This window comes from Ranitomeya imitator, chromosome 6, assembly GCF_032444005.1.
Source record: "Ranitomeya imitator isolate aRanImi1 chromosome 6, aRanImi1.pri, whole genome shotgun sequence".
NCBI classification, from domain to species: Eukaryota; Metazoa; Chordata; class Amphibia; order Anura; family Dendrobatidae; genus Ranitomeya; species Ranitomeya imitator.
In genome coordinates this window covers 461699245-461725877 of record NC_091287.1, presented here as the reverse complement: position 1 = coordinate 461725877, position 26633 = coordinate 461699245, and the positions used below count along the sequence as shown (strand labels likewise).

At 41.8% G+C, this 26633-nt stretch overlaps 1 protein-coding gene across 3 annotated transcripts in view; it reads right to left on the bottom strand.

Annotated features, from left to right (window-relative positions):
- Positions 1 to 26633, bottom strand: part of HNF4G (hepatocyte nuclear factor 4 gamma) — a 264222-nt gene that overhangs the window by 3301 nt on the left and 234288 nt on the right. For all 3 annotated transcript variants that reach the window (XM_069731504.1, XM_069731502.1, XM_069731503.1), the window contains exons 6-9: positions 21310 to 21397; positions 21052 to 21204; positions 18567 to 18803; positions 15151 to 15273 (exon numbers count right to left, since the gene is read on the bottom strand). In XM_069731504.1, coding sequence (XP_069587605.1) covers positions 15151 to 15273; positions 18567 to 18803; positions 21052 to 21204; positions 21310 to 21397 — 601 coding nt within the window. The remainder of the gene's footprint in view (positions 1 to 15150; positions 15274 to 18566; positions 18804 to 21051; positions 21205 to 21309; positions 21398 to 26633) is intronic.

The window sequence follows — 26633 nt, the reverse complement described above, 5'->3', positions numbered from 1 at the left end:
CTAAAACAAAATGTTATAAAATCTAATATATAAAGCTGAATGTGTGTGTGTGTGTGTGTGTGTGTATGTCCGGGATTGGCATCTGCACCATCGCAGCTACAGCCACAAAATTTTGCACAGTCACACGTCTGGACCCCGAGAGCGTCATAGGCTATGTTGTGAGGCGAAATTTTAACCCCGCGCGTTCCAATTCACCAAACAATTTTGCCCCTATCTACATAATGGGGAAAAAGTGAAAGGAAAAGTGTCGGAGGCGTCGCAGCTACAGCCACAAAATTTTGCACAGTCACACGTCTGGTCCCCGAGAGCGTCATAGGCTATGTTGTGAGGTGAAATTTTAACCCCGCGCTTTCAAATTCACCAAACCATTTTGCCTCTATCTACATAATGGGAAAAAATTAAAGGAAAAGTGTAGGAGGCAAATTGACAGCTGCCAGATGTGAACAAAGGGGAGTTAAAGAATGAGAGCGATGGCGCCAAAGAGTATATACCGTACAGTTGCTAAGGTGGGGCCCCGACATGGGATACTCACCACACACAGGGATATGAACACACACAAAATGCGCCACACACTACCACGTGCTTGAAAACATACTACCCTCAGCACACATTTCACCACAAATACACCAACCTCGCCACATAAAAGTCGAAACACAAAACTCGCCACTCAAAACTCGCCACGCGCAGAACTCGCCACATGCAAAAACTAGGCTCTTGCAAAACTCGCCACAAGTGCAAAACTCACCTCATGGAAAACTCGCCACACGCAAAACTTGCACACGTGGAAAAATTGCCACATGCACAAAAGTTGCAACACATGCAAAAGTTGCCTCACACAAAACTTGCACATACTCAAAAGGCACCACACATAAAACTCGCCACGCGCAAAACTCGCCATGCGCAAAACTTGCTGCACACAACTTGCTACACTAACCTGTCACATGCAACTCGACACACAAAAAGTTGCTACACGCATGTTGCCACACAAAACTCATCTCACAAAAGTCGCTACATGCATGTCGCCACACGCAACTCAACACACACAACTTGACAAACGAAACTCGCCCTAAAACACACACAAGTCTGGTATTATCCTTCAAAAATAAAAATCTGATTAATAAGCAGACAAACTACAACAAATGTACCATATAGGAAATACGGCAGCTGTCAGTCACATGACCTGTCTATTATGTGTATGTGTGAGCTAATATATACTGCCAGGGGGAGGGCTTCCTGTTGGCTGGGGATTTATCAGGCTGCCAATTTAGCTTACAAATACTGAGGTAAAAATACTGAGCAAATAACATGTGAACGAGGTCTAATACAGGAGGAGATGACACAGATATATACTATATACAGGAGGAGATGACACACAGGTATATACTATATACAGGAGAGATGACACACAGGTATATACTATATACAGGAGATGACACACAGGTATATACTATATACAGGGGAGATGACACACAGGTATATACTATATACAGGAGAGATGACACACAGGTATATACTATATAGAGGAGGAGATGACATACAGGTACATATATATACAGGAGGAGATGACATACAGGTATATACTATATACAGGAGGAGATGACACACAGGTATATACTATATACAGGAGCAGATGACCTACAGGTATATACTGTAAACAGGAGGAGATGACATACAGGTATATGCTATATATAGAAGATGACATGCAGGTATATACTATATACAGGAGGAGATGACACACAGATATATACTATATACAGGGGAGATGACACACAGGTATATACTATATACAGGAGGAGATGACATACAGGTATATACTATATATAGAAGGAGATGACATTCAGGTATATACTATATATAGGGGAGATGACACACAGCAGGTATATACTATATACAGGGGAGATGACATACAGGTACATACTATATACAGGAGATGACATACAGATGTATACTATATATAAGGGAGATGACAAACATATATATATACTGAGGTGATGAGGTGAAAATGAGAGGTGTGAGGTGAAAATAAAAAGGTGTGAGTGCAAAATGAGAGGAGTGAGGAAAAATAGTGGAGTGATCAGAAAATGACAGATGTGAGGTTGAAATGACAAGTGTTAGGGGGGAATGAGAGGAGTGAGGGAGAAAATGAGGGGTGTGAGGGAGAATATGAGAGATGTGAGGGGGAAAATGAAAGATGTGATTGGGAAAATGAGAGGCGTGATGGGAAAATAAGAGAAGTGAGGTGCTATAACTAACCACAGATATTTACTATGCCCAGGCAACGCCGGGCTCTTCAGCTAGTATAGAATAAAGTAAAAATATATTTAAGAATTTTATACTTTTCCTACAGTAAATATAAAGAAATTAAAAGTAAACATTTTGTGCTTCTGCCTCTATAAAAGTCTTATCTCTCAAAATAGTAAATTAACTACTTGATCAGTAAATGCAATAAAGAGAATGACTGAAGCTTTATAATTGCAACTCTGCAAAAAATGCAATTAAAAAATGTTGTTGTGTCTACCACAAAAAGGCATCAATAAAAACATCAGCTCTCCAGCCAACAAAAATTCCATGCCCTCATACAGCTCCACTGAATAAAAGTACAGAAATCACTCTCTATATGGAAACACCAGAAAGTACCCAAATCAGGATAAATATCAAAATATATCTTTATTAAATTATAATTGATGACAGTACATAATATAGTAAAAAATCATATAAAAACAATAAATCTGTGCGTAGCACAGGACTTCTACATATAGTAGAATACCGGCAAACCCAATACTGCACAATGCGTCCCAACTGGAAAACAGTGTAAAAAAATCCCTTGTGTAAAAACTCATACATGAATATACAAATAGCCACTCTCATTAACCCATAATATAAAAACCATAATATATATAAAAGGATCCACAGTGACTAATATAAGGTGCCAGGTGCAGAAAAAAACTAAATTGTATCAAGAGGATGCAATGTGCAAACTACTGCTGTGAATGAGCTAAGCCTGTGCTGAAACAGACGTGTGCAAATAACAAGCTGGGACTGATACAAATTGTATAGCGGTATATACCTTTAGGGTAGCCGGGTCCTGCGGTAACTGGGGTGTTCCAGTACCTCCCTCCCCCTCCCTCTCCTCCCTCCTATTGATTTTTTTGCGCACTTTTTTGTGATTTTTTTTCCTGTGCACGGCGTCCCGCGCACAGCATTCATGCTCTTCCTGTGTCTGCAGCACTTTGATCAGTATAGTTGCTGATCAGAGACTGTGCCACAGGACTTTTTCTTGTTTTAGCTAGTTAGTGTAGTGACCTTCACAGTCTGAGTGAAGTCCGATTTTAATTTTTTTTAGAAAAAATAATAATCGTAGTTAGTACAGTGTAGTTTCAGGCGTGTAGCCAGCGTCAGTGTTTGACGTCCCCTTTCTCATCCCCCCTCCCTGTTCCAGTACCCTCCCTCCCCCTCCCTCCAATTGATTTTTTTTGTGCACTTTTTTGTGCTTTTTTTCCTGTGCGCGGTTTCCTGCGCAGAGCATTCGTGCTCTTCCTGTGTCTGCAGCGCTTTGGTCAGTATCGCTTCTGATCAGAGATTGCTCCACAGGACTTTTTCTTTTTTTAGCTAGTTAGCGTAGCGGACTTCGCAGTCTGAGCGAAATCTGATTTTTTTTTTAGAAAAAATAATAATCGTAGTTAGTACAGTGTAGTTTCAGGCTCAGCAAAGTACCATAGCCAGCGTCAGTGTTAGACGTCCCCTTTCCCATCCTCCCTCCCTGTTCTGGTACCCCCCTTCCTCTCCTCCCTCCAATTGATCTTTTTGTGCACTTTTTTGCGCTTTTTTTCCTGTGCGCGGCGTCCTGCGCAGAGCATTCGTGCTCTTCCTGTGTCTGCAGCGCTTTGATCAGTATCGCTGCTGAACAGAGACTGCGCCACGATAATTTTTCTTCATTAGCTAGTTAGTGTAGCGGATTTCGCAGTCTAAGCGATAACCAAGTTTTTTTAGAAAAAAATAATCGTAGTTAGTATAGTGTAGTTTTAGACATAGCAAAGTAGTGTAGCCGGCATCAGTGTTTGGTGACGTCCCCCCGACCAATTGAATTTTTAGCGCACTTTTTTGTGCTTTTTTTTTCTGTGTGCGGCGTCACGCGCAGAGAATTCGTGCACTTCCTGTGTCTGCAGCGCTTTGGACAGTATCGCTTCTGATTAGAGATTGCTCCACAGGACTTTTTCTTTTTTTAGCTAGTTAGCGTAGCGGACTTCGCAGTCTGAGCGAAATCTGATTTTTTTTTTAGAAAAAATAATAATCGTAGTTAGTACAGTGTAGTTTCAGGCTCAGCAAAGTACCATAGCCAGCGTCAGTGTTAGACGTCCCCTTTCCCATCCTCCCTCCCTGTTCTGGTACCCCCCTTCCTCTCCTCCCTCCAATTGATCTTTTCGCGCACTTTTTTGCGCTTTTTTTCCTGTGCGCGGCGTCCTGCGCAGAGCATTCGTGCTCTTCCTGTGTCTGCAGCGCTTTGATCAGTATCGCTGCTGAACAGAGACTGCGCCACGATAATTTTTCTTCATTAGCTAGTTAGTGTAGCGGATTTCGCAGTCTAAGCGATGTCCAAGTTTTTTTAGAAAAAAATAATCGTAGTTAGTATAGTGTAGTTTTAGACATAGCAAAGTAGTGTAGCCGGCATCAGTGTTTGGTGACGTCCCCCCGACCAATTGAATTTTTAGCGCACTTTTTTGTGCTTTTTTTTTCTGTGTGCGGCGTCACGCGCAGAGAATTCGTGCACTTCCTGTGTCTGCAGCGCTTTGGACAGTATCGCTTCTGATCAGAGATTGCTCCACAGGACTTTTTCTTTTTTTAGCTAGTTAGCGTAGCGGACTTCGCAGTCTGAGCGAAATCTGATTTTTTTTTTAGAAAAAATAATAATCGTAGTTAGTACAGTGTAGTTTCAGGCTCAGCAAAGTACCATAGCCAGCGTCAGTGTTAGACGTCCCCTTTCCCATCCTCCCTCCCTGTTCTGGTACCCCCCTTCCTCTCCTCCCTCCAATTGATCTTTTCGCGCACTTTTTTGCGCTTTTTTTCCTGTGCGCGGCGTCCTGCGCAGAGCATTCGTGCTCTTCCTGTGTCTGCAGCGCTTTGATCAGTATCGCTGCTGAACAGAGACTGCGCCACGATAATTTTTCTTCATTAGCTAGTTAGTGTAGCGGATTTCGCAGTCTAAGCGATGTCCAAGTTTATTTAGAAAAAAATAATCGTAGTTAGTATAGTGTAGTTTTAGACATAGCAAAGTAGTGTAGCCGGCATCAGTGTTTGGTGACGTCCCCCCGACCAATTGAATTTTTAGCGCACTTTTTTGTGCTTTTTTTTACTGTGTGCGGCGTCACGCGCAGAGCATTTGTGCTCTTCCTGTGTCCGCAGCTCTTGATCAGTATCGCTGCTGATCAGCGACTGCGCCACAGGAATTTTTCTTTTTTAGCTAGTTAGTGTAGCGGACTTCGCAGTCTAAGCGACGTCCAAGATTTTTTAGAAAAAAATAATAATAGTTAGTGCAGCATAGTTTTAGATATAGCAAGGTAGCGTAGCCGCTGTCACATCGTTAGTGATGACAGATCTTCTTTTAGAGAAAAAAAAATTGTACAGCGTAGTTTTAGTGGTAGCGTGTTAGTACAGCCAGTGTCACAGCGTTAGTGACGACCAATCTTGTTTTAGAAAAAAAAAGTACAGAGTAGTTTTATAGGTAGGGAGGTAGCTTTTTTTTTTCTTGCATAAAAATGTATTAGGGGAGCGTACGTCACATTGTTGGAACGTCCGTTTTTCTTTTGTAAAAAAAAGAATTAGTTACGTTGATTAACTTTTTAGTGAGTGCATTAGAGGAGCGTACGCCACATTGTTGGTGACGTCCGTTTTTCTTTTGTAAAAAATAATTTTCGTCGGATAAATTTATAGGGAGGGCATTAGTGTAGTGAACGTCTGTTTTTTTTTAATACAAGCTTTTTTTTTATAAATCTGATTTTTCTTTACATTTTTTCTTCGACAATTTACCTCTCTACTTCTTTTTTCTCTGTTTTGTTATAATAAAGAGTACCCTATACACATGCCCCACACAGTACACGTGTAAAAGCACCACTTACATACACATGGCCCATTTGTCAACAAGGCACTATTCACCAGAGGAGGCTTAAGCCATCCTTGCATCCGACACGGATACAGCCAGTGAGGAAGATCCCACATTCCTCTATTCCTCCTCATCCTCATCCTCCTCACCTGGTGAGGAAGGACCCCCAACAAGGCGCCCTTGGACCCAGGCAACTCCTGCAGCAATCGATCCCGTATGGATTGCACCCCCCGAAAATTTTCAGCCCCTCATTACGGATTTCAGCAGCAGCTCCGGAATTCAGTTTGACACCACTGGCCTCACTGAAATTGACTTCTTCAAATTCTTTTTCAGTGAGGAAATAATAAATCTTATCGTTGCCCAGACGAACCTGTATGCCCAGCAATTTTTTACCCAAAATTCCATGTCATCATACACCAGATGGACCCCCGTAAATGCAGCAGAGATGATGACATTTTGGGGAATTGTGCTGCTTATGGGCATAATAAAAAAACAGAGATTCATCAGAACTGGAGTGCTGATATTCTCTACAGTACACCGGTATTCTGCATGGCCATGACAAGGACACGATTTGGAGGGATCCAAAGATATTTGCATTATAGTGATAATGGGCAGTGTCCTCCCCGAGATGATCCTAACTTTGATCGTCTATATGAAATTTGGCCAGTGGTTGAACACTTCAGCAGAAGATTTGCTGAGGCGTACATACCCCAGAGGGACATCGCTATTGATGAATCTCTCGCTCATTTCAAAGGGAGGCTAAAATTCCAACAATACCTGCCCAGTAAGAGGTCCAGGTACGAAGTAAAGCTGTACAAACTGTGCAAGAGTACCTCAGGGTACACCCACAGATTTAGGGCCTACAAGGGGAAGGACACCCAAATTAACCCCCCTGAATGCCCCCCATCCTGGGGGTGAGTGGGAAAATTGTGTGAGAATTGCTGCACCCACTGCTGGATAAGGGTTATCACCTCTACATTGACAACTTTTACACCAGCATCCCACTTTTCAAGACCCTTTCTGCCAAAGGTACAGCTGCATGTGGCACCGTGCAAAAACATCAGCGAGGCCTCCCAAAGCCGCTAATTGGGCAAATACTGAAAAAAGGGGAAAGCAGAGCCCAATGCAGCGACAACATGCTGGTGTTCAAGTATAAGTGCAAAAGGGATGTCCTTATCCTTACTACCATATACCATGACAACAGCACCCTTTGTCACTGTTCGTGGGACCACTGCACAAGTCTGAAAGCCAGATTGTATCTTGGATTACAATCGGTACATGGGGGGGTGTCGATCTTTCAGATCAGGTCCTCCAACCATACAGTGCCATGTGAAAAGCCAAAGTATGGTACAAAAAATTGGCCGTGCACATTTAACAGATGGCATTGTACAATGCTTTTGTGCTGTCCCGATCAGCAGGCAATACGGTGACCTTCCTTCAGTTTCAGGAGGAAGACATCAAGGCCCTAATGTTTGGCACTCAGGGAGGTGAGGGCCCTAGTACTTCTGAATCTGATAGTGCCCGTATTGTCCCAGGTCAACATTTCCCAGGACAGGTTCCCCAAACAGCGAGGACAGGACGATCACAAAAACGGTGCAGAATATGCTCCAAGACGGGAATCCGAAAGGACACAATTTACCATTGCGAAACCTGCCCTGAGAAACCTGGCCTTTGCATTAACCCCTTACTGATATCGGACGGTATAGTACGTCCGATGTCAGCTCCCCTGCTTTGATGCAGGGCTCCGCGGTGAGCCCGCATCAAAGCCGGGACATGTCAGCTGTTTTGAACAGCTGACATGTGCCCGCAATAGCGGTGGGTGAAATCGCGATTCACCCGCCGCTATTAACTAGTTAAATGCCGCTGTCAAACGCAGACAGCGGCATTTAACTACCACTTCCAGCCGGGCGGCCGGAAATGACATCATCGCCGACCCCCGTCACATGATCGGGGGTCGGCGATGCGTCAGGATGGTAACCATAGAGGTCCTAGAGACCGCTATGGTTACTGATCACCGGTGGCTGTGAGCACCACCCTGTGGTCGGCGCTCACAGCACACCTCCATTTCTGCTACATAGCAGCGATCAGCAGATCGCTGCTATGTAGCAGAGGCGATCGTGCTGTGCCTGCTTCTAGCCTCCCATGGAGGCTATTGAAGCATGGCAAAAGTAAAAAAAAAAAAGTAAAATAAAATGTGAAAAAAATCAAAAAAATATAAAAGTTTAAATCACCCCCCTTTCGCCCCAATCAAAATAAATCAATAAAAAAAAATCAAATCTACACATATTTGGTATCGCCACGTTCAGAATCGCCCGATCTATCAATAAAAAAAAGCATTAACCTGATCGCTAAACTGCGTAAACTTCCGAGCCCTGCTGTGCGCCCAAATAGTGGTTTTCCCCCACTTATGGGGTATCGGCGTATTCAGGAGAAATTGCTCAACAATATTAGTGGACCATTTTCTCCTTTTACACTTGTGAAAATAAAAAAAATCATTGCTAAAAATCATTTTTGTGGCAAAAAGCCCGGGACATGTCAGCTGTTTTGAACAGCTGACATGTGCCCGCAATAGCGGTTGGTGAAATCGCGATTCACCCGCCGCAATTAACTAGTTAAATGCTGCTGTCAAACGCAGACAGCGGCATTTAACTACCACTTCCAGCCGGGCGGCCGGAAATGACATCATCGCCGACCCCCGTCACATGATCGGGGGTCGGCGATGCGTCAGGATGGTAACCATAGAGGTCCTAGAGACCGCTATGGTTACTGATCACCGGTGGCTGTGAGCACCACCCTGTGGTCGGCGCTCACAGCACACCTCCATTTCTGCTACATAGCAGCGATCAGCAGATCGCTGCTATGTAGCAGAGGCGATCGTGCTGTGCCTGCTTCTAGCCTCCCATGGAGGCTATTGAAGCATGGCAAAAGTAAAAAAAAAAAGTAAAATAAAATGTGAAAAAAATCAAAAAAATATAAAAGTTTAAATCACCCCCCTTTCGCCCCAATCAAAATAAATCAATAAAAAAAATCAAATCTACACATATTTGGTATCGCCACGTTCAGAATCGCCCGATCTATCAATTAAAAAATGCATTAACCTGATCGCTAAACTGCGTAAACTTCCGAGCCCTGCTGTGCGCCCAAATAGTGGTTTTCCCCCACTTATGGGGTATCGGCGTATTCAGGAGAAATTGCTCAACAATATTAGTGGACCATTTTCTCCTTTTACACTTGTGAAAATAAAAAAAATCATTGCTAAAAATCATTTTTGTGGCAAAAAGCCCGGGACATGTCAGCTGTTTTGAACAGCTGACATGTGCCCGCAATAGCGGTGGGTGAAATCGCGATTCACCCGCCGCTATTAACTAGTTAAATGCTGCTGTCAAACGCAGACAGCGGCATTTAACTACCACTTCCAGCCGGGCGGCCGGAAATGACATCATCGCCGACCCCCGTCACATGATCGGGGGTCGGCGATGCGTCAGGATGGTAACCATAAAGGTCCTAGAGACCGCTATGGTTACTGATCACCGGTGGCTGTGAGCACCACCCTGTGGTCGGCGCTCACAGCACACCTCCATTTCTGCTACATAGCAGCGATCAGCAGATCGCTGCTATGTAGCAGAGGCGATCGTGCTGTGCCTGCTTCTAGCCTCCCATGGAGGCTATTGAAGCATGGCAAAAGTAAAAAAAAAAAGTAAAATAAAATGTGAAAAAAATCAAAAAAATATAAAAGTTTAAATCACCCCCCTTTCGCCCCAATCAAAATAAATCAATAAAAAAAATCAAATCTACACATATTTGGTATCGCCACGTTCAGAATCGCCCGATCTATCAATTAAAAAATGCATTAACCTGATCGCTAAACTGCGTAAACTTCCGAGCCCTGCTGTGCGCCCAAATAGTGGTTTTCCCCCACTTATGGGGTATCGGCGTATTCAGGAGAAATTGCTCAACAATATTAGTGGACCATTTTCTCCTTTTACACTTGTGAAAATAAAAAAAATCATTGCTAAAAATCATTTTTGTGGCAAAAATGTGATTTTTTTTCACGGCTTTACATTATAAACTTTTGTGAAGCACTTGGGGTTCAAAGTGCTCACCACACAGCTACATAAGTTCAATAAAGGGTCTAGTTTCCAAAATGGGGTCACTTGTGGGGTTTTTCCTATGATTAGGCACATCAGTGGCTCTTCAAACGCAGCATGTCGTCCACTCTCAATTCCAGCCAATTTTGCATTCAAAAAGTCAAAAGGCGCTCCTTCCCTTCCGAGCCCTGCTGTGCGACCAACAGTGGTTTTCCCCCACATATGGGGTATCGGCATATTCAGCAGAAATTGCTCAACAATGACAGTGGACCATTTTCTCCTTTTACACTTGTGAAAATAAAAAATCGCTGCTAAAAGATCATTTTCGTGGCAAAAATTAGATTTTTTTTTTCATGGCTCTATATAATAAACTTCTGTGAAGCACCTGGGGGCTCAAAGTGCTCACCACTCAGCTATATAAGTTTGTTAAAGGGTCTAGTTTCCAAAATGGGGTCACTTGTGGGGGTTTTCCAATGTTTAGGCACATCAGGGGCTCTTCAAATGCAACATGGCGTCCACTCTCAATTCCAGCCAATTTTGCATTCAAAAAGTCAAAAGCTGCTCCTTCCCTTCCGAGCCCTGATGTACGCCCAAACAGTGGTTTTCCCCCACATATGGGGTATCAGCATATTCAGGAGAAATTGTTCAACAATGTTAGTGGACGATTTTCTCCTTTTACCCTTGTGGAAATAAACAAATTGATGCCGAATGATCATTTTTGTGACTAAAAAGTTAAATGTTCATTTTTTCCTTCCACATTGCTTCAGCTCCTGTGAAGCACCCGTAGGGTTAATAAACTTCTTGAATGTGGTTCTAAGTACCTTGAGGGATGCAGTTTTAGGAATGGTGTCACTTTTGGGTAGTTTTTCTTATATAGACCCCTCAAAGTAACTTCAAGTGTGAGGTGGTCCCTAAAAAGTATGGTTTCCTAAATTTTATTGAAAAAATGAAAAATTGCAGGTCATATTTTAACCCTTATAAGTTCCTGACCAAAACATATTTTGGTTCCAAATTTGTGATGTATAATACACATGTGGGAAATGTTATTTATGAACTAATTTTGTGACATATCTCTCTGATTTAAGGGCATAAAAATTCAAGGTTCAAAAATTGCAAAATTTTCAAAATTTTCGCCAAATTTCCATTTTTTTTTCACAAATAAGCGCAAGACAAATCGAAGAAATTTTACCACAATCATAAATTACGATATGTCACGAGTAGTGTTGAGCATTCCGATACCGCAAGTATCGGGTATCGGCCGCGACGTCATTCTCAGGCACTACACTCCTCATTCTAGGAATTTAGGACCTGCGAATGACGTCGCGGCTTCTGATTGGTCGCGTGGCGGTCACATGAGCGGCACGCGACCAATCAGAAGCCGCGACGTCATTCTCAGGTCCTAAATGCGCTCATTTTAAACAAAGAAGCCTGCCGGTTACCCGCGATGATGTCCAGGGGCCGGAGAGGTGAATATATCAATATTTTTTATTTTAATTCTTTATTTTACACATTAATATGGATCCCAGGGCCTGAAGGAGAGCTTCCTCTCCTTCAGACCCTGGGAACCATCAGGATACCTTCTGATACTTGGTGTCCCATTGACTTGTATTGGTATCGGATATCGGTATCGGCGATATCCGATACTTTTCGGGTATCGGCCGATACTATCCGATACCGATACTTTCAAGTATCGGACGGTATCGCTCAACACTAGTCACGAGAAAACAAACTCAGAATGACCAGGATCCGTTGAAGTGTTTCAGAGTTATGACCTCATAAAGTGACAGTGGTCAGAATTGAAAAAAATGGCCTGGTCAGGAAGTTGAAAACAGGTTTCAGGGTGAAGGGGTTAAACAACAACCACAAGATGGATTTCATCATTTTAATCAGTATAAGCACACCAACCTGACACTCTCTGTAGGTTACTTTGCACAATCTTGCTGACAGCTTCCTTTTTAAAGAAGCAACAATGCAGATTTCTTCACCAAAGGTATCAATTTAATCTGTGTAATACCTCCATTACATACATGTTTTTTTACATTACAAACCCATGCTGACAGTTTGTCTTTAAATCTTATAGAAAATAAATACTCTAACCTAAATCTAAAATCAGGACATACTGATGATCGTAAACTTCTCTAGTTTACTGCGTCATTTTGTGACATCATCATAAACATTGGCTAGCAAGCTGTAGCTGAAAGCCCATCACGGAAATCCTTTTAACTTTTCTTTAATCTGTTGGAGACATTTCCTTTGTCTGCTGCAACAATGGCAGATTAACAGATTTGTGAGATGCTCTTAAGGTACCTTCACTCATAACGATTTCGTTAACGATATTGTTGCTTTTTGTGACGTAGCAACGATATCGTTAACGAAATCGTTATGCGTGACAGCGACCAACGATCAGGCCCCTGCTGGGAGATCGTTGGTCCCTGGGAATGATCAGGACCTTTTTTGGTCACTGATCACCCGCTGTCATCGCTGAATTGGCGTGTGTGACGCCGATCCAACGATGTGTTCACTGGTAACCAGGGTAAATATCGGGTTACTAAGCGCAGGGCCGCGCTTAGTAACCCGATATTTACCCTGGTTACCATTGTAAAAGTAAAAAAAAAAACAGTACATACTCACATTCCGTTGTCTGTCACGTCCCCCGGCATCAGCTTCCCGCACTAACTGTGTCAGCGCCGGCCGTAAAGCAGAGCACAGCGGTGATGTCACTGCTGTGCTCTGCTTTACGGCCGGCCGGCGCTGACACAGTCAGTGCGGGAAGCTGACGCCGGGGAACGTGACAGACAACCCTGGTTACCCGGGGACTTCGGCATCGTTGAAGATAGTTTCAACGATGCCAAAGACTTTCCCCTGATCGTTGGTCGCTGGAGAGAGCTGTCTGTGTGACAGCTCCCCAGCGACCACACAACGACTTACCAACGATCAAGGCCAGGTCATATCGCTGGTCGTGATCGTTGGTAAATCGTTTAGTGTAATGGTACCTTTAGGCCAGGGTCACACTTCCATGTATATTCTCTGTCTGCTGCTTATCCAACAAAAGATTTGCTCTGACATTCCCTGTATCAGTTGTAGCATCTGCTCCTGCAGTAGGTACAGATGTGTCTAACATTACCTTTCCTCAAATTTAATTGAGAACTCCAATTTCCTATGATTGTGAAATGCTAGCAAAATCATCTAAAGGGTGTAATTCACTTCATACACATTGAAACACCATATACAGCTCCGGCAAAAATTAAGAGACCACTGCAAAATGTTCAGTGTGTCTGATTTTTCTCTTTATAGGTATATTTTTGAGTTAAATGTAAATTGTTCATTTATTCTATAAACTTCTGACAACATGTCTCCGAATTTCCAAGCAATAAATTTTGTAGTTTTTTTCTCTAAAGGAGAAATGGTTACAATTACAAGAAACAAACAAACAGTGCTTTCAGACCTCAAATAAAGCAAAGAAAACATGTTCAAAATCATTTAGAAACAACTAGGGTTGAGCGACCTTTACTTTTATAGGATCGGGTCGGGTTTCACGAAACCCGACTTTTTCAAAAGTCGGGTCGAGTGAAATCGGCTGATCCTATAAAAAAGTCGGGGTTGGGGTCGGCCGAAACTCGAAACCCAATGCAGTGCATTGGGTTTCCAATGGTTCCCAGGGTCTGAAGGAGCGGAAACTCTCCTTCAGGCCTTGGGATCCATATTTAAGTGTAAAATAAAGAATTAAAATAAAAAATATCGCCATACTTACCCTCTGACGCGCCCTGGTACTAACCGGGAACCTTCCTTCCTTAGAATCAGCATTCCAGGACCTTGCGGTGATGTCGCGGTGACGACGCAGCTTGTGATTGGTCGTGCGGCCAATCACAAGCCGCGACGTCACCGCGACGTCACCGAAGGTCCTGGAAGGGCTGATTATTAGGAAGGAAGGGTGCCGGAAAGAAGTAGGGCACGTCCGAGGGTGAGTATATTCCTATTAGGTATATACTCACCCTCGGACGCGCCCTGCTTCTTTCCGGCAGCCTTCCTTCCTAAGAATCAGCCCTTCCAGGACCTTCGGTGACGTCGCGGTGACGTTGCGGCTTGTGATTGGTCGCGCGAGCGGTCACATGGGCGGCCGCACGACAAATCACAAGCCGCGACGTCACCGCAAGGTCCTGGAAGGCTGATTCTAAGGAAGGAAGGTTCCCGGTTAGTACCAGGGCGCGTCAGAGGGTAAGTATGGCGATATTTTTTATTTTAATTCTTTATTTTACACTTAAATCTGAATTCCGATACCAATTCCCGATATCTTAAACATATCGGGAATCGGTATCGGAATTCCGATTCCAGATTCAGAAGATCGCCGATTTCATGGCCGACCCCACACAGGGGTCGGGTCGGGTTTCATGAAACCCGACTTTGCCAAAAGTCGGCGACTTCTGAAAATTGCCGACCCGTTTCGCTCAACCCTAGAAACAACCATTCTAATGTTTTAACTCAGGAAGAGTTCAGAAATCAATATTTTGTGGAATAACCATGATTTTTAATCACAGCTTTCATGCGTCTTGGCATGCTTTCCACCAGTCTTTCACACTGCTTCTGCGGCAAAAATGTAAGCAGTTCTTCCTTGTTTGATGGCTTGTGACTATCCATCATCCTCTTGATTACATTACAGAGGTTTTCAATGGGGTTCAGGTCTGGAGATTGGGCTGCCCATGACAGGGTTTTGATGAGGTGGTCTCTTAATTTTTGCCAGAGCTGTAAAAGCACATATTCAGCATCAGACACCAACTCCCATCAGATTTTTTTCAAGGCAGATAATCTCATACTGTTCTACTCTTGATATGTTGAGGCAGGTGAAGAGGTAACAAGGGACACAAATGTTACTGGAAAACTAATGTTGATACATCATAAGTTATACATTTTTAGTATTATTGCTGGACACTAAACTTTAAATTGGATATATTTAACTAAAATACTTACTGATCTGTTCTGTGTGTAGAGATGCAGACATGGAACTTACAAGCAAGGTTTGCCCCAGTAAAGGATCTTGAGATATATGGGGATGTGTAAGATGATGCATGTGATTAGACTCAGCTGAAGCACCTATAACAAAACATAAAAAAGAAAAATAAGTATTTTCTGTTGTAATTTTATTGAAATTATTTTCTATAATATTTCATTTATTTCTGTTTGGTATTAGCGCGCATTAAAGAGCTAGTCTAATCCAACATGAAAAGTCTAAAGTCACTCTTTGTGAATCCTCCCAGTGCATGCGCTGAGATTCTGTCCAGGAGTATGTATTTTGCATACTCGTTTGCCATTCCTGGCGCAGACACTGGTGATTTGCGCTGTGAGAATTCACCGGTGTCTGTGTCAGGAATGGCGGTCAAAAATATGATATGCATTCTCCTGGACAGAACCCAACTAATGGGCATCGCTCACTCTATCCAATTGTATTAAGCAAGGCCATTACCATAAGACGGGTTCAGACCAAAAGCATGTAGTCCAAGAGCATGGAGACTTATTAGCAATACTTCATTGAAAAGAACATGCACATTAGCTTTCTTCGAAAGTTCAGAAAACTGTCTCCCAAAAGTAGGCCATTCAGCCAGCCAATCTTGCTCGTTACTGATGAGGGGCACATTCCCAGAAACAGGTGTCTGCAGATGGTGTTTGGCTTTGCTAATATCTGTAGTCACATTGCAAAGCTTTCTAAAGGGTCAGACATTGACTTACAGAATATCTACATTTAATAGGTAGCTCTAGAAAGATCACTAATCTCCCGCAGAGCACAGAGACATTGAACGAGACAACACTTTTCTTGGTTTTATCTAACAGTGATTACAATTTTACATAAGTTAATGGAGTTCAGTAAAGCAGGAACCTCCATTGAGGTCTAAGGCTATGTGCACATGATGAGGATTTTGTTGCGGATCCGCATTGCATGGTTTCCCATGAGTTTACAGTAGAATGTAAACCTATGGGAAACCAAAAACGCTGTGCCCATGCTGCGGAAAAAACACGCGGACATGCAGCGTTTTATTTTCCACAGCATGTCAATTCTTTGTGCGGAATCCGCAGCGTTTTTACATCTGCTTTAATAGAAAACTGCAGATGTAAAACCGCAGTGGAATCCACAGTAGAAAACGCGATAAATCCGCAGTAAAAACCGCAGCGGTTTTCCCCTGCGGATTTATCAAATCCGCTGCGGAAAAATCCACAGTGAACCATTCTATGTGTGCACATACCCTAAACATCAGCTCTCACTCCTCACATGAGAGTTTATTTGTTTCAGGTGATGTGAAATATAATAGACTTCACTGGATTCTGTATCGTTTTGGATATGTACTGAAATAGACATGACAGTTTATTTTAATGGTCATCTACAAAGAGTATTAAACCCATTCACGACCTTAGGATTTTCTGTTTTTGCATTTTCATTTTATTCTCCAATTGTTCCCAGAGCCATAACTTTTTAATTTTTCTGTAAATATGGCCATGTGAAGGCTTGTTTTTTGCGAGTTGAGTTGTACTTTTAAAATAAATAATTGATTTTACCATATAACTTACTGAAAAACTGGAAAAAAAATGCAAAGTGCAAAAAGAGTGCAATTCAACATTTGTTTTTTTCGACCGTGTTCACTAAATGCTAAAATTGACCAGCCAGTATGATTCTCCTGGTCATTACGAGTTCACAGATAGCAAATATGTATAGGTTATTTTTTATTTAAGTGATCAACCAAAAAATCCAAGGTTTGTAAAAAAAAGGCGACATTTTCCTAAACCCGCAGCGTCTCCATTTTTTTGTGATCTGGGGCTGGGTGAGGGTTCATTATTTGCTTGCCGAGCTTACATTTTTAATGATACTATATTGTTTTGATCACCCATTATTGTATTTTATTCTCACCGAGGTCACTGCAATTCAGCCCAGCTGAGAATGCAATCTCAGTAACCGGAGGTAACCTCGATAATGTCACCGCCGATCACTGATGCTGTGTCACAGCAGCTCATTGCTTAGTGGTTCTGGACAGTCACACCTTGGCACCATCCAGGTTGAAAACTGTTTATCCCCAGACATGGATTATGGCAAGGGAAAGAACGATGAATAGGTGAGGGATATTGTTATTATTTTTGTTTTATTACAGAATATGAGGGCTTCAGTGCAATTAGGCGTTAGGTGAGTATAACTGTGTTTGTTATTTTTAAATAAAAAAGTAAAAGTGTTTTGTTTTATTTTAAATGAAAGACTATTTTTTTTTGCTGTGTCTTTATTTACCATATAACTATAGCATTAGCAATCGAGAGGCGTCTTATAGATGCCTCTCAATTACTAATCCGTAGGCTTGATGTCACTGGACAATAAAAAGGTGACATCAACCCCACAAATATAAACACCACTTACCACCGCTACAGTGCAAGTCGGAAGAGCCAGGCAAAGCACCAGAATTGGTGCATCTAATAGATGTGAATTTTTGGGTAGCTGTGGGCTGCTATTTTTAGGCTGGGGAAAGATCCATAGCCCCTTACCTGCCTGAGAATACCAGCCTTCAGCTGTCTGCTTTAGCAAGGCTGGTTGTCAAAAATGGGTGGACCCTAACCCGTTTTTTAAAATTATTTATTTAAATAATTAATAAATACGACATGGGACCCCTCTATTCTTGATAACCAGCTTCGCTGACAGCTGAGGGTTGCAGCCCCCAGCTGTGAGTTTTGCCTGGCTGGTTATCAAAAATACGGGGGAACGAGGCCATTTTTTTAAAATTATTTATTTATAGCAGAGGAGCAGGCTGACGAATACTCCCAACAGTGGCTCCTGCTCTCACTGTTATTAGTGGCAGCAGGCGTTGGTTGATGGGAGCAGTAGTCCCATCAGCTGACACCAGTGACCGTAGGTAAACTTTATACCTCCCGTCATAGCTGAGCACTCACACTGTCTTTTGACAGTGTGAGAACCACGGCTCTCTGACCGGCGGTGATGATTTCACTGCCGATCAGGAGTGGTGTTTGCCACGCTGTTATTACAAACACCCGGTGTTCAGGCAGCCAAACCCGAACAGTAACACTGACATCCTGTTGAAGTCCATGTTTGGTGTTCGTGCCCTAACAGTAGGTGTCCGGTACGGCTGCCGAACGTTACTATTTGGGTTCGCTCATCTCTAATTGCTAGAATCAGCGTCTCTGCCCCAACCTCATGCTGCTGTTTACATAGCAAAAAAACAGCTGACAGATTTCCATAACATCTAGTGAAAGAAATCATGTACATCACCTTCAATGCATTCAGATATGTAAATTCTCAATTATGTATATAAACAATGCATCCTAACACTATCTAAACCATTGACCTTAAAACCTAAATGCTTAAAAATAAATAATAACAAAATATCAAAAGCATTCACCTCCTAATAACATCTCCTGGAGGAGACTGTCAATCTTAACCATTCCAAATAATTTTACAAATTGAATTTGTTCAATCATTTGCCAGGTTATACTTTGAAGAGTAGGCAATAGTAACAGGAGCTCCCCAAATCGTCCTCTAGAATCATATTGTCTATCGTTAATGTAGTCTTCTAAGCTAATCTGTACTTGGTAGCGCATATTTTTAATCTTCATTGGGTTGCTGAGTCCTTTAGCATCTGTAAATCAAAAACATAATATGATAAACTTCAAATTTAGTTTTAGTCGAAAATACAACTAAGCAAAAGCTGTGAGACGTGGCTGTGATGCACTCATGATGAAGAAAAAGACCACACACGTGCATATCTGAGGAGATTCATTTCAATTGGGTGCTGATGGACAAAAGACGAGGAAGTTGGCATTAATAATCAACATTCAATTTTGTTAAAAATATATCATGCAAATATAATACAGTGCAAAAAGGTTGTGGAAAAAATGTGAGGTAAGAATGATTTTAAAAAGATAGAAAATAGTTTATCAATTCCCAAAAAGCAAAATGAATGAACATAAGAGAAATCTAAATAAAATCAATATTTGGTGTGGCGGCTCTTTTTCTTCAAGACAGAATAAGTTTTTCTATGTACACTTGAACAACGTCAAGGAATTTGTAAGATTATAGACACGTGAAGCAGTAACCAGTTGTACCAAACAGGTGACAATGATCATCATTTTCAAATGTAGTTTGAAATAGAGTCATTAATCAAAGCAGGAACAACTATGTAGGAGGCTTACATTTAGGAGGGGCACAGCCAAACTCCTCTATAAAATGGAGGTTTAAGAAGATGGTGTGATGTCACAGGTCATACAGCAAGGAATGGCTGAGCACAGTTTCAAGGCAAAAGGTAGATATACTGCATCAGCAAGCTTTCTATCATGCAAAGAAATCAAAGCCAACTGGGGTCTCAAGATGTGTCATTCAAGCTCTTTTCAGAAATCACTGAGAAATCGGCAACGTTCAAGGCCATAGACAAAGTAGTCAGCCAAAAAAACTTGGGCAGCAAATGAAAGACACATTGCGCTCCTCTTTGAAACCGGAAGATGTTTAGCAGTGCCATCAGCTCAGAACTGGCAGCAAGTAGTGAAATGCAACTACATCCATCTACTGTTTGGAGAAATCTGGCTCTTCATGGATAAATTGAGGCCAAAAAGCAATATCCTTGACATGGAAGGAAAGCCAAGCGAATTAACTATGCACAAAAAGATAGGAACGTAGATGTCTAAAATTGCAACAGCTTTCGAGACTACACAGGTCTCTTCATCAGGCAAAGACTAAAGCAAATTCTGAAGAATCACATATTTGTGATTCTTCAGAATTTCATTTAGTATTTGCCTGATGAAGAGACCTGTGTAGTCTCCAAAAGCTTGCAATTTGTTACCATCTTTTCAGTTAGCCATTAAAAGGTATCAACCACTGAGGACTCTCAATTCTAAATATTTTTCTGTCTACTGGCTAACACGGTACCAAGATATATATCTTTCCTGTATCATGAAGAGTTGCATACAGTCTGAGGAGACCTCAGAATGTTACAACCATCTTTTCAGGGCAATTGGAGGCTTTGCAGTATTGTGATTCACAGCGAATCAATTTACTGTAAATCAAAATTTTTTTCAAAAATAATTTAATCTGGAATTCAAAATGTCAAAAAATTCTACCATCTCTACCTAAAAGGACTGTTAAATGATTTATGCCAATTTCACTGTGTATGTCTGTATGTCATTATATATGACTGCAGCTACCTTTCCCTCTGTCAACTCTCCATGACAACTAATCACAGGGTAACGCTAGACGCCGGCATGACACTCAGTAAGAAAACCATTCCAAAAATTACTGCACAGTAGAAAAGTTGATTGAATTCATGTCCAAGATTTTTTGTCAAAGACCCTCTTCACATGTTAATGTTTGCAGTACGTGTGACATTAGTTTTTTTCCTGGATGCCACACGTACCCATTATAACCTATGATGTTGCTCACATGTACCTGTTCTTACATGGACCATGCATCTGTGTAAACCAAAATGAAAAATGGCCACTTTTTACTGGCAGCTCGGAAGGCAAGGGGCAAAAACAAGTCTACGGGTCGATGTACAACATATACAGCACATTGATGCATTTGTGTGCCATCCATGTGCTGTATGTGTTTAACATTGAAAAGTATAGGAGAAACTTTGTCATTTCTTTTTCTTAACCATACCGGAAAAACACTGATGGCATACTGACACAAAAAACTGATAACACCAGTACTGTTTTTTCCGGTACCACTCTCATGTACAGCACCATGGAAATAATTGTGCTATATAAATAATAATAATAATAATAATATACAGACGTGCAAAGGAGACCAAAAGTTTACATTTATTTTGTTCAAAGGATTGTTTTTGTAAATAATATTTATTTGTTTGACGTACACAATGATTTCCAATAACTTACCTGGATCAAAAAATACAATTGCTTTTAAGCAGGCATATTCATTATCATCGATTTGAATATCCTGGAATGGCTGAATAAGTTCATCCAAAATTCTATTGGCCACTCGGCTTATCTCCATTTCAGTGCAATTTCGATGGATTACATAGTTGTTTCCTTAAACAGAATGTAACATTTCTTTAACATTATGAATAATACATAATAATTTTAACAAATTAATAAAGCATTTACCTCAAGGAAAACAAGCAAACAAATATTTACCTAAAAGTAAGATATCTTTGAAAACCATTGAGCGTTTTGTTATGCCAAGCAAAAGATGTTCACCAGCATGTGCTCTTAATAAAGCAACCTTTAAAAGTAAACAAAAAAGTTAATTTGTGAATGAAAGACTGTACGTCACAGTTTTCATCATTAACATGCATATCTATCAGTCTATCTACCTATCTGTATACACACAAACAGGGGCTTGTGAAAGTGCATCACTATTCATATTGTCTGAAAAAAGGCCAAGAAAGCAAAAATTCTGCCAGGGTATGTAAACTTTTGAGTACAACTGTATATATATTAATATATATATATATATATATATATATATATATATATATATATATATATACACTGCTCAAAAAATAAAGGGAACACTTAAACAACAGAATATAACTCCAAGTAAATCAAACTTCTGTGAAATCAAACTGTCCACTTAGGAAGCAACACTGATTGACAAATTTTGTTTGACTGCAGATTGCACATTTTCTGTTAGTACAATAAACCTCATTTCAAGGCAAAAACATTACTGTGTCCAACAGTTATTAGATATATGAAACTGAAATAGCTGCTGCAAAAAAAAAAACAATTTTTATAAAACATTAAGCTTAAGATTATTAGGGGTGCTCAAACTTTTTCATATAACTGTATATACTGTATATATAAACACCGTATATAAACCCTATAGAAAATTGGAGTAACACCACCAATTAAAACACATTTTTTATTGAGTGAACAAAGAGGTTAAAAATCAAATTGCACAAATAAAACCAATTAACCCCTTCATGACCCAGCCTATTTTGACCTTAATGACCTGGCCGTTTTTTGCAATTCTGACCAGTGTCCCTTTATGAGGTAATAACTCAGGAACGCTTCAACGGATCCTAGCGGTTCTGAGATTGTTTTTTCGTGACATATTGGGCTTCATGTTAGTGGTAAATTTAGGTCAATAAATTCTGCGTTTATTTGTGATAAAAACGGAAATTTGGCGAAAATTTTGAAAATTTCGCAATTTTCACATTTTGAATTTTTATTCTGTTAAACCAGAGAGTTATGTGACACAAAATAGTTAATAAATAACATTTCCCACATGTCTACTTTACACCAGCACAATTTTGGAAACAAAATTTTTTTTTGCTAGGAAGTTATAAGAGTTAAAATTTGACCAGCGATTTCTCATTTTTACAACGAAATTTACAAAACCATTTTTTTTAGGGACCACCTCACATTTGAAGTCAGTTTGAGGGGTCTATATGGCTGAAAATACCCAAAAGTGACACCATTCTAAAAAATGCACCCCTCAAGGTGCACAAAACCACATTCAAGAAGTTTTTTAACCCTTCAGGTGCTTCACAGCAGCAGAAGCAACATGGAAGGAAAAAATGAACATTTAACTTTTTAGTCACAAAAATTATCTTTTAGCAACATTTTTTTTATTTTCCCAATGGTACAAGGAGAAACTGAACCACGAAAGTTGTTGTCCAATTTGTCCTGAGTACGCTGATACCTCATATGTGGTGGTAAACCACTGTTTGGGCGCACGGCAGGGCTTGGAAGGGAAGGAGCGCCATTTGACTTTTTGAATGAAAAATTGGCTCCACTCTTTAGCGGACACCATGTCACGTTTGGAGAGCCCCCGTGTGCCTAAAAATTGGAGCTCCCCCACACGTGACCCCATTTTGGAAACTAGACGCCCCAAGGAACTTATCTAGATGCATAGTGAGAACTTTGAACCCCCGGGGGCTTCACAAATTGATCCGTAAAAATGAAAAAGTACTTTTTTTTCACAAAAAAATTCTTTTAGCCTCAATTTTTTTCATTTTCACATGGGTAACAGGATAAAATGGATCCTAAAATTTGTTGGGCAATTTCTCATGAGTACGCCGATACCTCACATGTGGGGGTAAACCACTGTTTGGGCACATGGTAAGGTTCGGAAGGGAAGGAGCGCCATTTGACTTTTTGAATGAAAAATTATCTCCATCGTTAGCGGACACCATGTCGTGTTTGGAGAGCCCCCGTGTGCCTAAACATTGGAGCTCCCCCACAAATGACCCCATTTTGGAAACTAGACCCCCCAAGGAACTTATCTAGATGCATATTGAGCACTTTAAACCCTCAGGTGCTTCACAAATTGATCTGTAAAAATGAAAAAGTACTTTTTTTTTCACAAAAAAATTCTTTTCGCCTCAGTTTTTCATTTTCACATGGGCAATAGGATAAAATGAATCCTAAAATTTGTTGGGCAATTTCTCCCGAGTACGCCGATACCTCATATGTGGGGGTAAACCACTGTTTGGGCACACGGCAGGGCTCGGAAGGGAAGGCGCGCCATTTGACTTTTTGAATGGAAAATTAGCTCCAATTGTTAGCGGACACCATGTCGCGTTTAGAGAGCCCCTGTGTGCCTATGCATTGGAGCTCCCCCACAAGTGACCCCATTTTGGAAACTAGACCCCCCAAGGAACTTATCTAGATGCATATTGAGCACTTTAAACCCCCAGGTGCTTCACAGAAGTTTATAATGCAGAGCCATGAAAATAAAAAATAATTTTTCTTTCCTCAAAAATGATTTTTAGCCTGGAATTTCCTATTTTGCCAAGGGTAATAGGAGAAATTGGACCGCAAATGTTGTTGTCCAGTTTGTCCTGAGTACGCTGATACCCCATATGTGGGGGTAAACCACTGTTTGGGCGCACGGCAGGGCTCGGAAGGGAAGGCACGCCAATTGGCTTTTTAAATGGAAAATTAGCTCCAATCATTAGCGGACACCATGTCACGTTTGGAGAGCCCCTGTGTGCCTAAACATTGGAGATCCCCCACATATGACCCCATTTTGGAAACTAGACCCCTAAAGGAACTAATCTAGATGTGTGGTGAGGACTTTGAACTTCCAAGTGCTTCACAGAAGTTTATAACGCAGAGCCATGAAAATAAAATAAAAATTTTATTTTCTCTAAAATGATTTTTTAGCCTGCAATTTATTATTTTCCCAAGGGTAAAAGGAGAAATTTGACCCCAAAAGTTGTTGTACAGTTTCTCCTGAGTACGCTGATACCCCATATGTGGGGGTAAACCACAGTTTGGGCACATGTCGGGGCTCGGAAGTCAAGTAGTGACATTTTGAAATGCAGACTTTGATGGAATGCTCTGCGGGCGTTACGTTGCGTTTGCAGAGCCCCTGATGTGGCTAAACAGTAGAAACCCCCCACAAGTGACCCCATTTTAGAAACTAGACCCCGAAAGGAACTTATCTAGATGTGAGGTGAGCACTTTGAACCCCCAAGTGCTTCACAGAAGTTTATAACACAGAGCAGTGAAAATAATAAATACGTTTTCTTTCCTCAAAAATAATTTTTTAGCCCAGAATTTTTTATTTTCCCAAGGGTTACAGGAGAAATTGGACCCCAAAAGTTGTTGTCCAGTTTCTCCTGAGTACGCTGATACCCCATATGTGGGGGTAAACCACTGTTTGGGCACACGTCGGGGCTCAGAAGTGAAGTAGTGACTTTTGAAATGCAGACTTTGATGGAATGGTCTGCGGGCGTCACGTTGCGTTTGCAGAGCCCCTGGTGTGCCTAAACAGTAGAAACCCCCCACAAGTGACCCCATTTTGGAAACTAGACCCCCCAAGGAACTTATCTAGATATGTGGTGAGCACTTTGAACCCCCAAGTGCTTCACAGACGTTTACAACGCAGAGCCGTGAAAATAAAAAATCATTTTACTTTCCTCAAAAATGATGTTTTAGCAAGCAATTTTTTATTTTCTCAAGGGTAACAGGAGAAATTGGACCCCAGTAATTGTTGCCCAGTTTGTCCTGAGTACACTGATACCCCATATGTGGGGGTAAACCACTGTTTGGGCACACGTCGGGGCTCGGAAGGGAAGGAGCACCATTTGACTTTTTGAATGAAAGATTGGCTGGAATCAATGGTGGCGCCATGTTGCGTTTGGAGACCCCTGATGTGCCTAAACAGTGGAAACCCCTCAATTCTAACTCCAACACTAACCCCAACACACCCCTAACCCTTATCCCAACTGTAGCCGTAACCCTAACCACAACCCTAACCGCAACACACCCCTAACCACAACCCTAACCCCAACACACCCCTAACCCTAACCACAACCCTAATTCCAACCCAACCCTAACCCTAAGGCTATGTGCCCACGTTGCGGATTCGTGTGAGATTTTTCCGCACCATTTTTGAAAAATCCGCGGGTAAAAGGCACTGCGTTTTACCTGCGGATTTACTGCGGATTTCACCTGCGGATTCCTATTGAGGAATAGGTGTAAAACGCTGCGGAATCCGCACAAAGAATTGACATGCTGCGGAAAATACAACGCAGCGTTTCCGTGCGGTATTTTCCGCACCATGGGCACAGCGGATTTGGTTTTCCATAGGTTTACATGGTACTGTAAACCTGATGGAACACTGCTGCGGATCCGCAGCGGCCAATCCGCTGCGGATCCGCAGCCAAATCCGCACCGTGTGCACATAGCCTAATTCTAAAGGTATGTGCACACGCTTCGGAAAACGCTGCGGATCCGCAGCAGTTTCCCATGAGTTTACATTTCAATGTAAACCTATGGGAAACAAAAATCGCTGTACACATGCTGCGGAAAAACTGCACGGAAACGCAGCGGTTTACATTCCGCAGCATGTCACTTCTTTCTGCGGATTCCACAGCGGTTTTACAACTGCTCCAATAGAAAATCGCAGTTGTAAAACCGCAGTGAAATGCGCAGAAAAACCGCGGTAAATCTGCCATAAATCCGCAGCGGTTTAGCACTGCGGATTTATCAAATCCGCTGCGGAAAAATCCGCAGAGGACCAGAATACGTGTGCACATACCGAAACCCTAACCCTACCCCTAACCCTACCCCTAACCCTACCCCTAACCCTACCCCTAACCCTAACCCTACCCCTAACCCTACCCCTAACCCTACCCCTAACCCTACCCCTAACCCTACCCCTAACCCTACCCCTAACCCTAACCCTACCCCTAACCCTACCCCTAACCCTAACCCTAGTTCTAACTCCAACCTTAGTGAAAAAAAAAAAAATTCTTTATTTTATTATTGTCCCTATCTATGGGGGACAAATGGGGGGGGTCATTTACTGTTTTTTTATTTTGACCACTGTGATAGATTATATCACAGTGATCAAAATTCACATTGGAACGAATCTGCCGGCCGGCAGATTCGGCGGGCGCACTGCGCATGCGCCCGCCATTTTGGAACATGGCGGCGCTCGGGGAAGAAGACGGACGGGACCCCGCCAGGATCGGTAAGTATAAGGGGGGGAGATCAGGGCACAG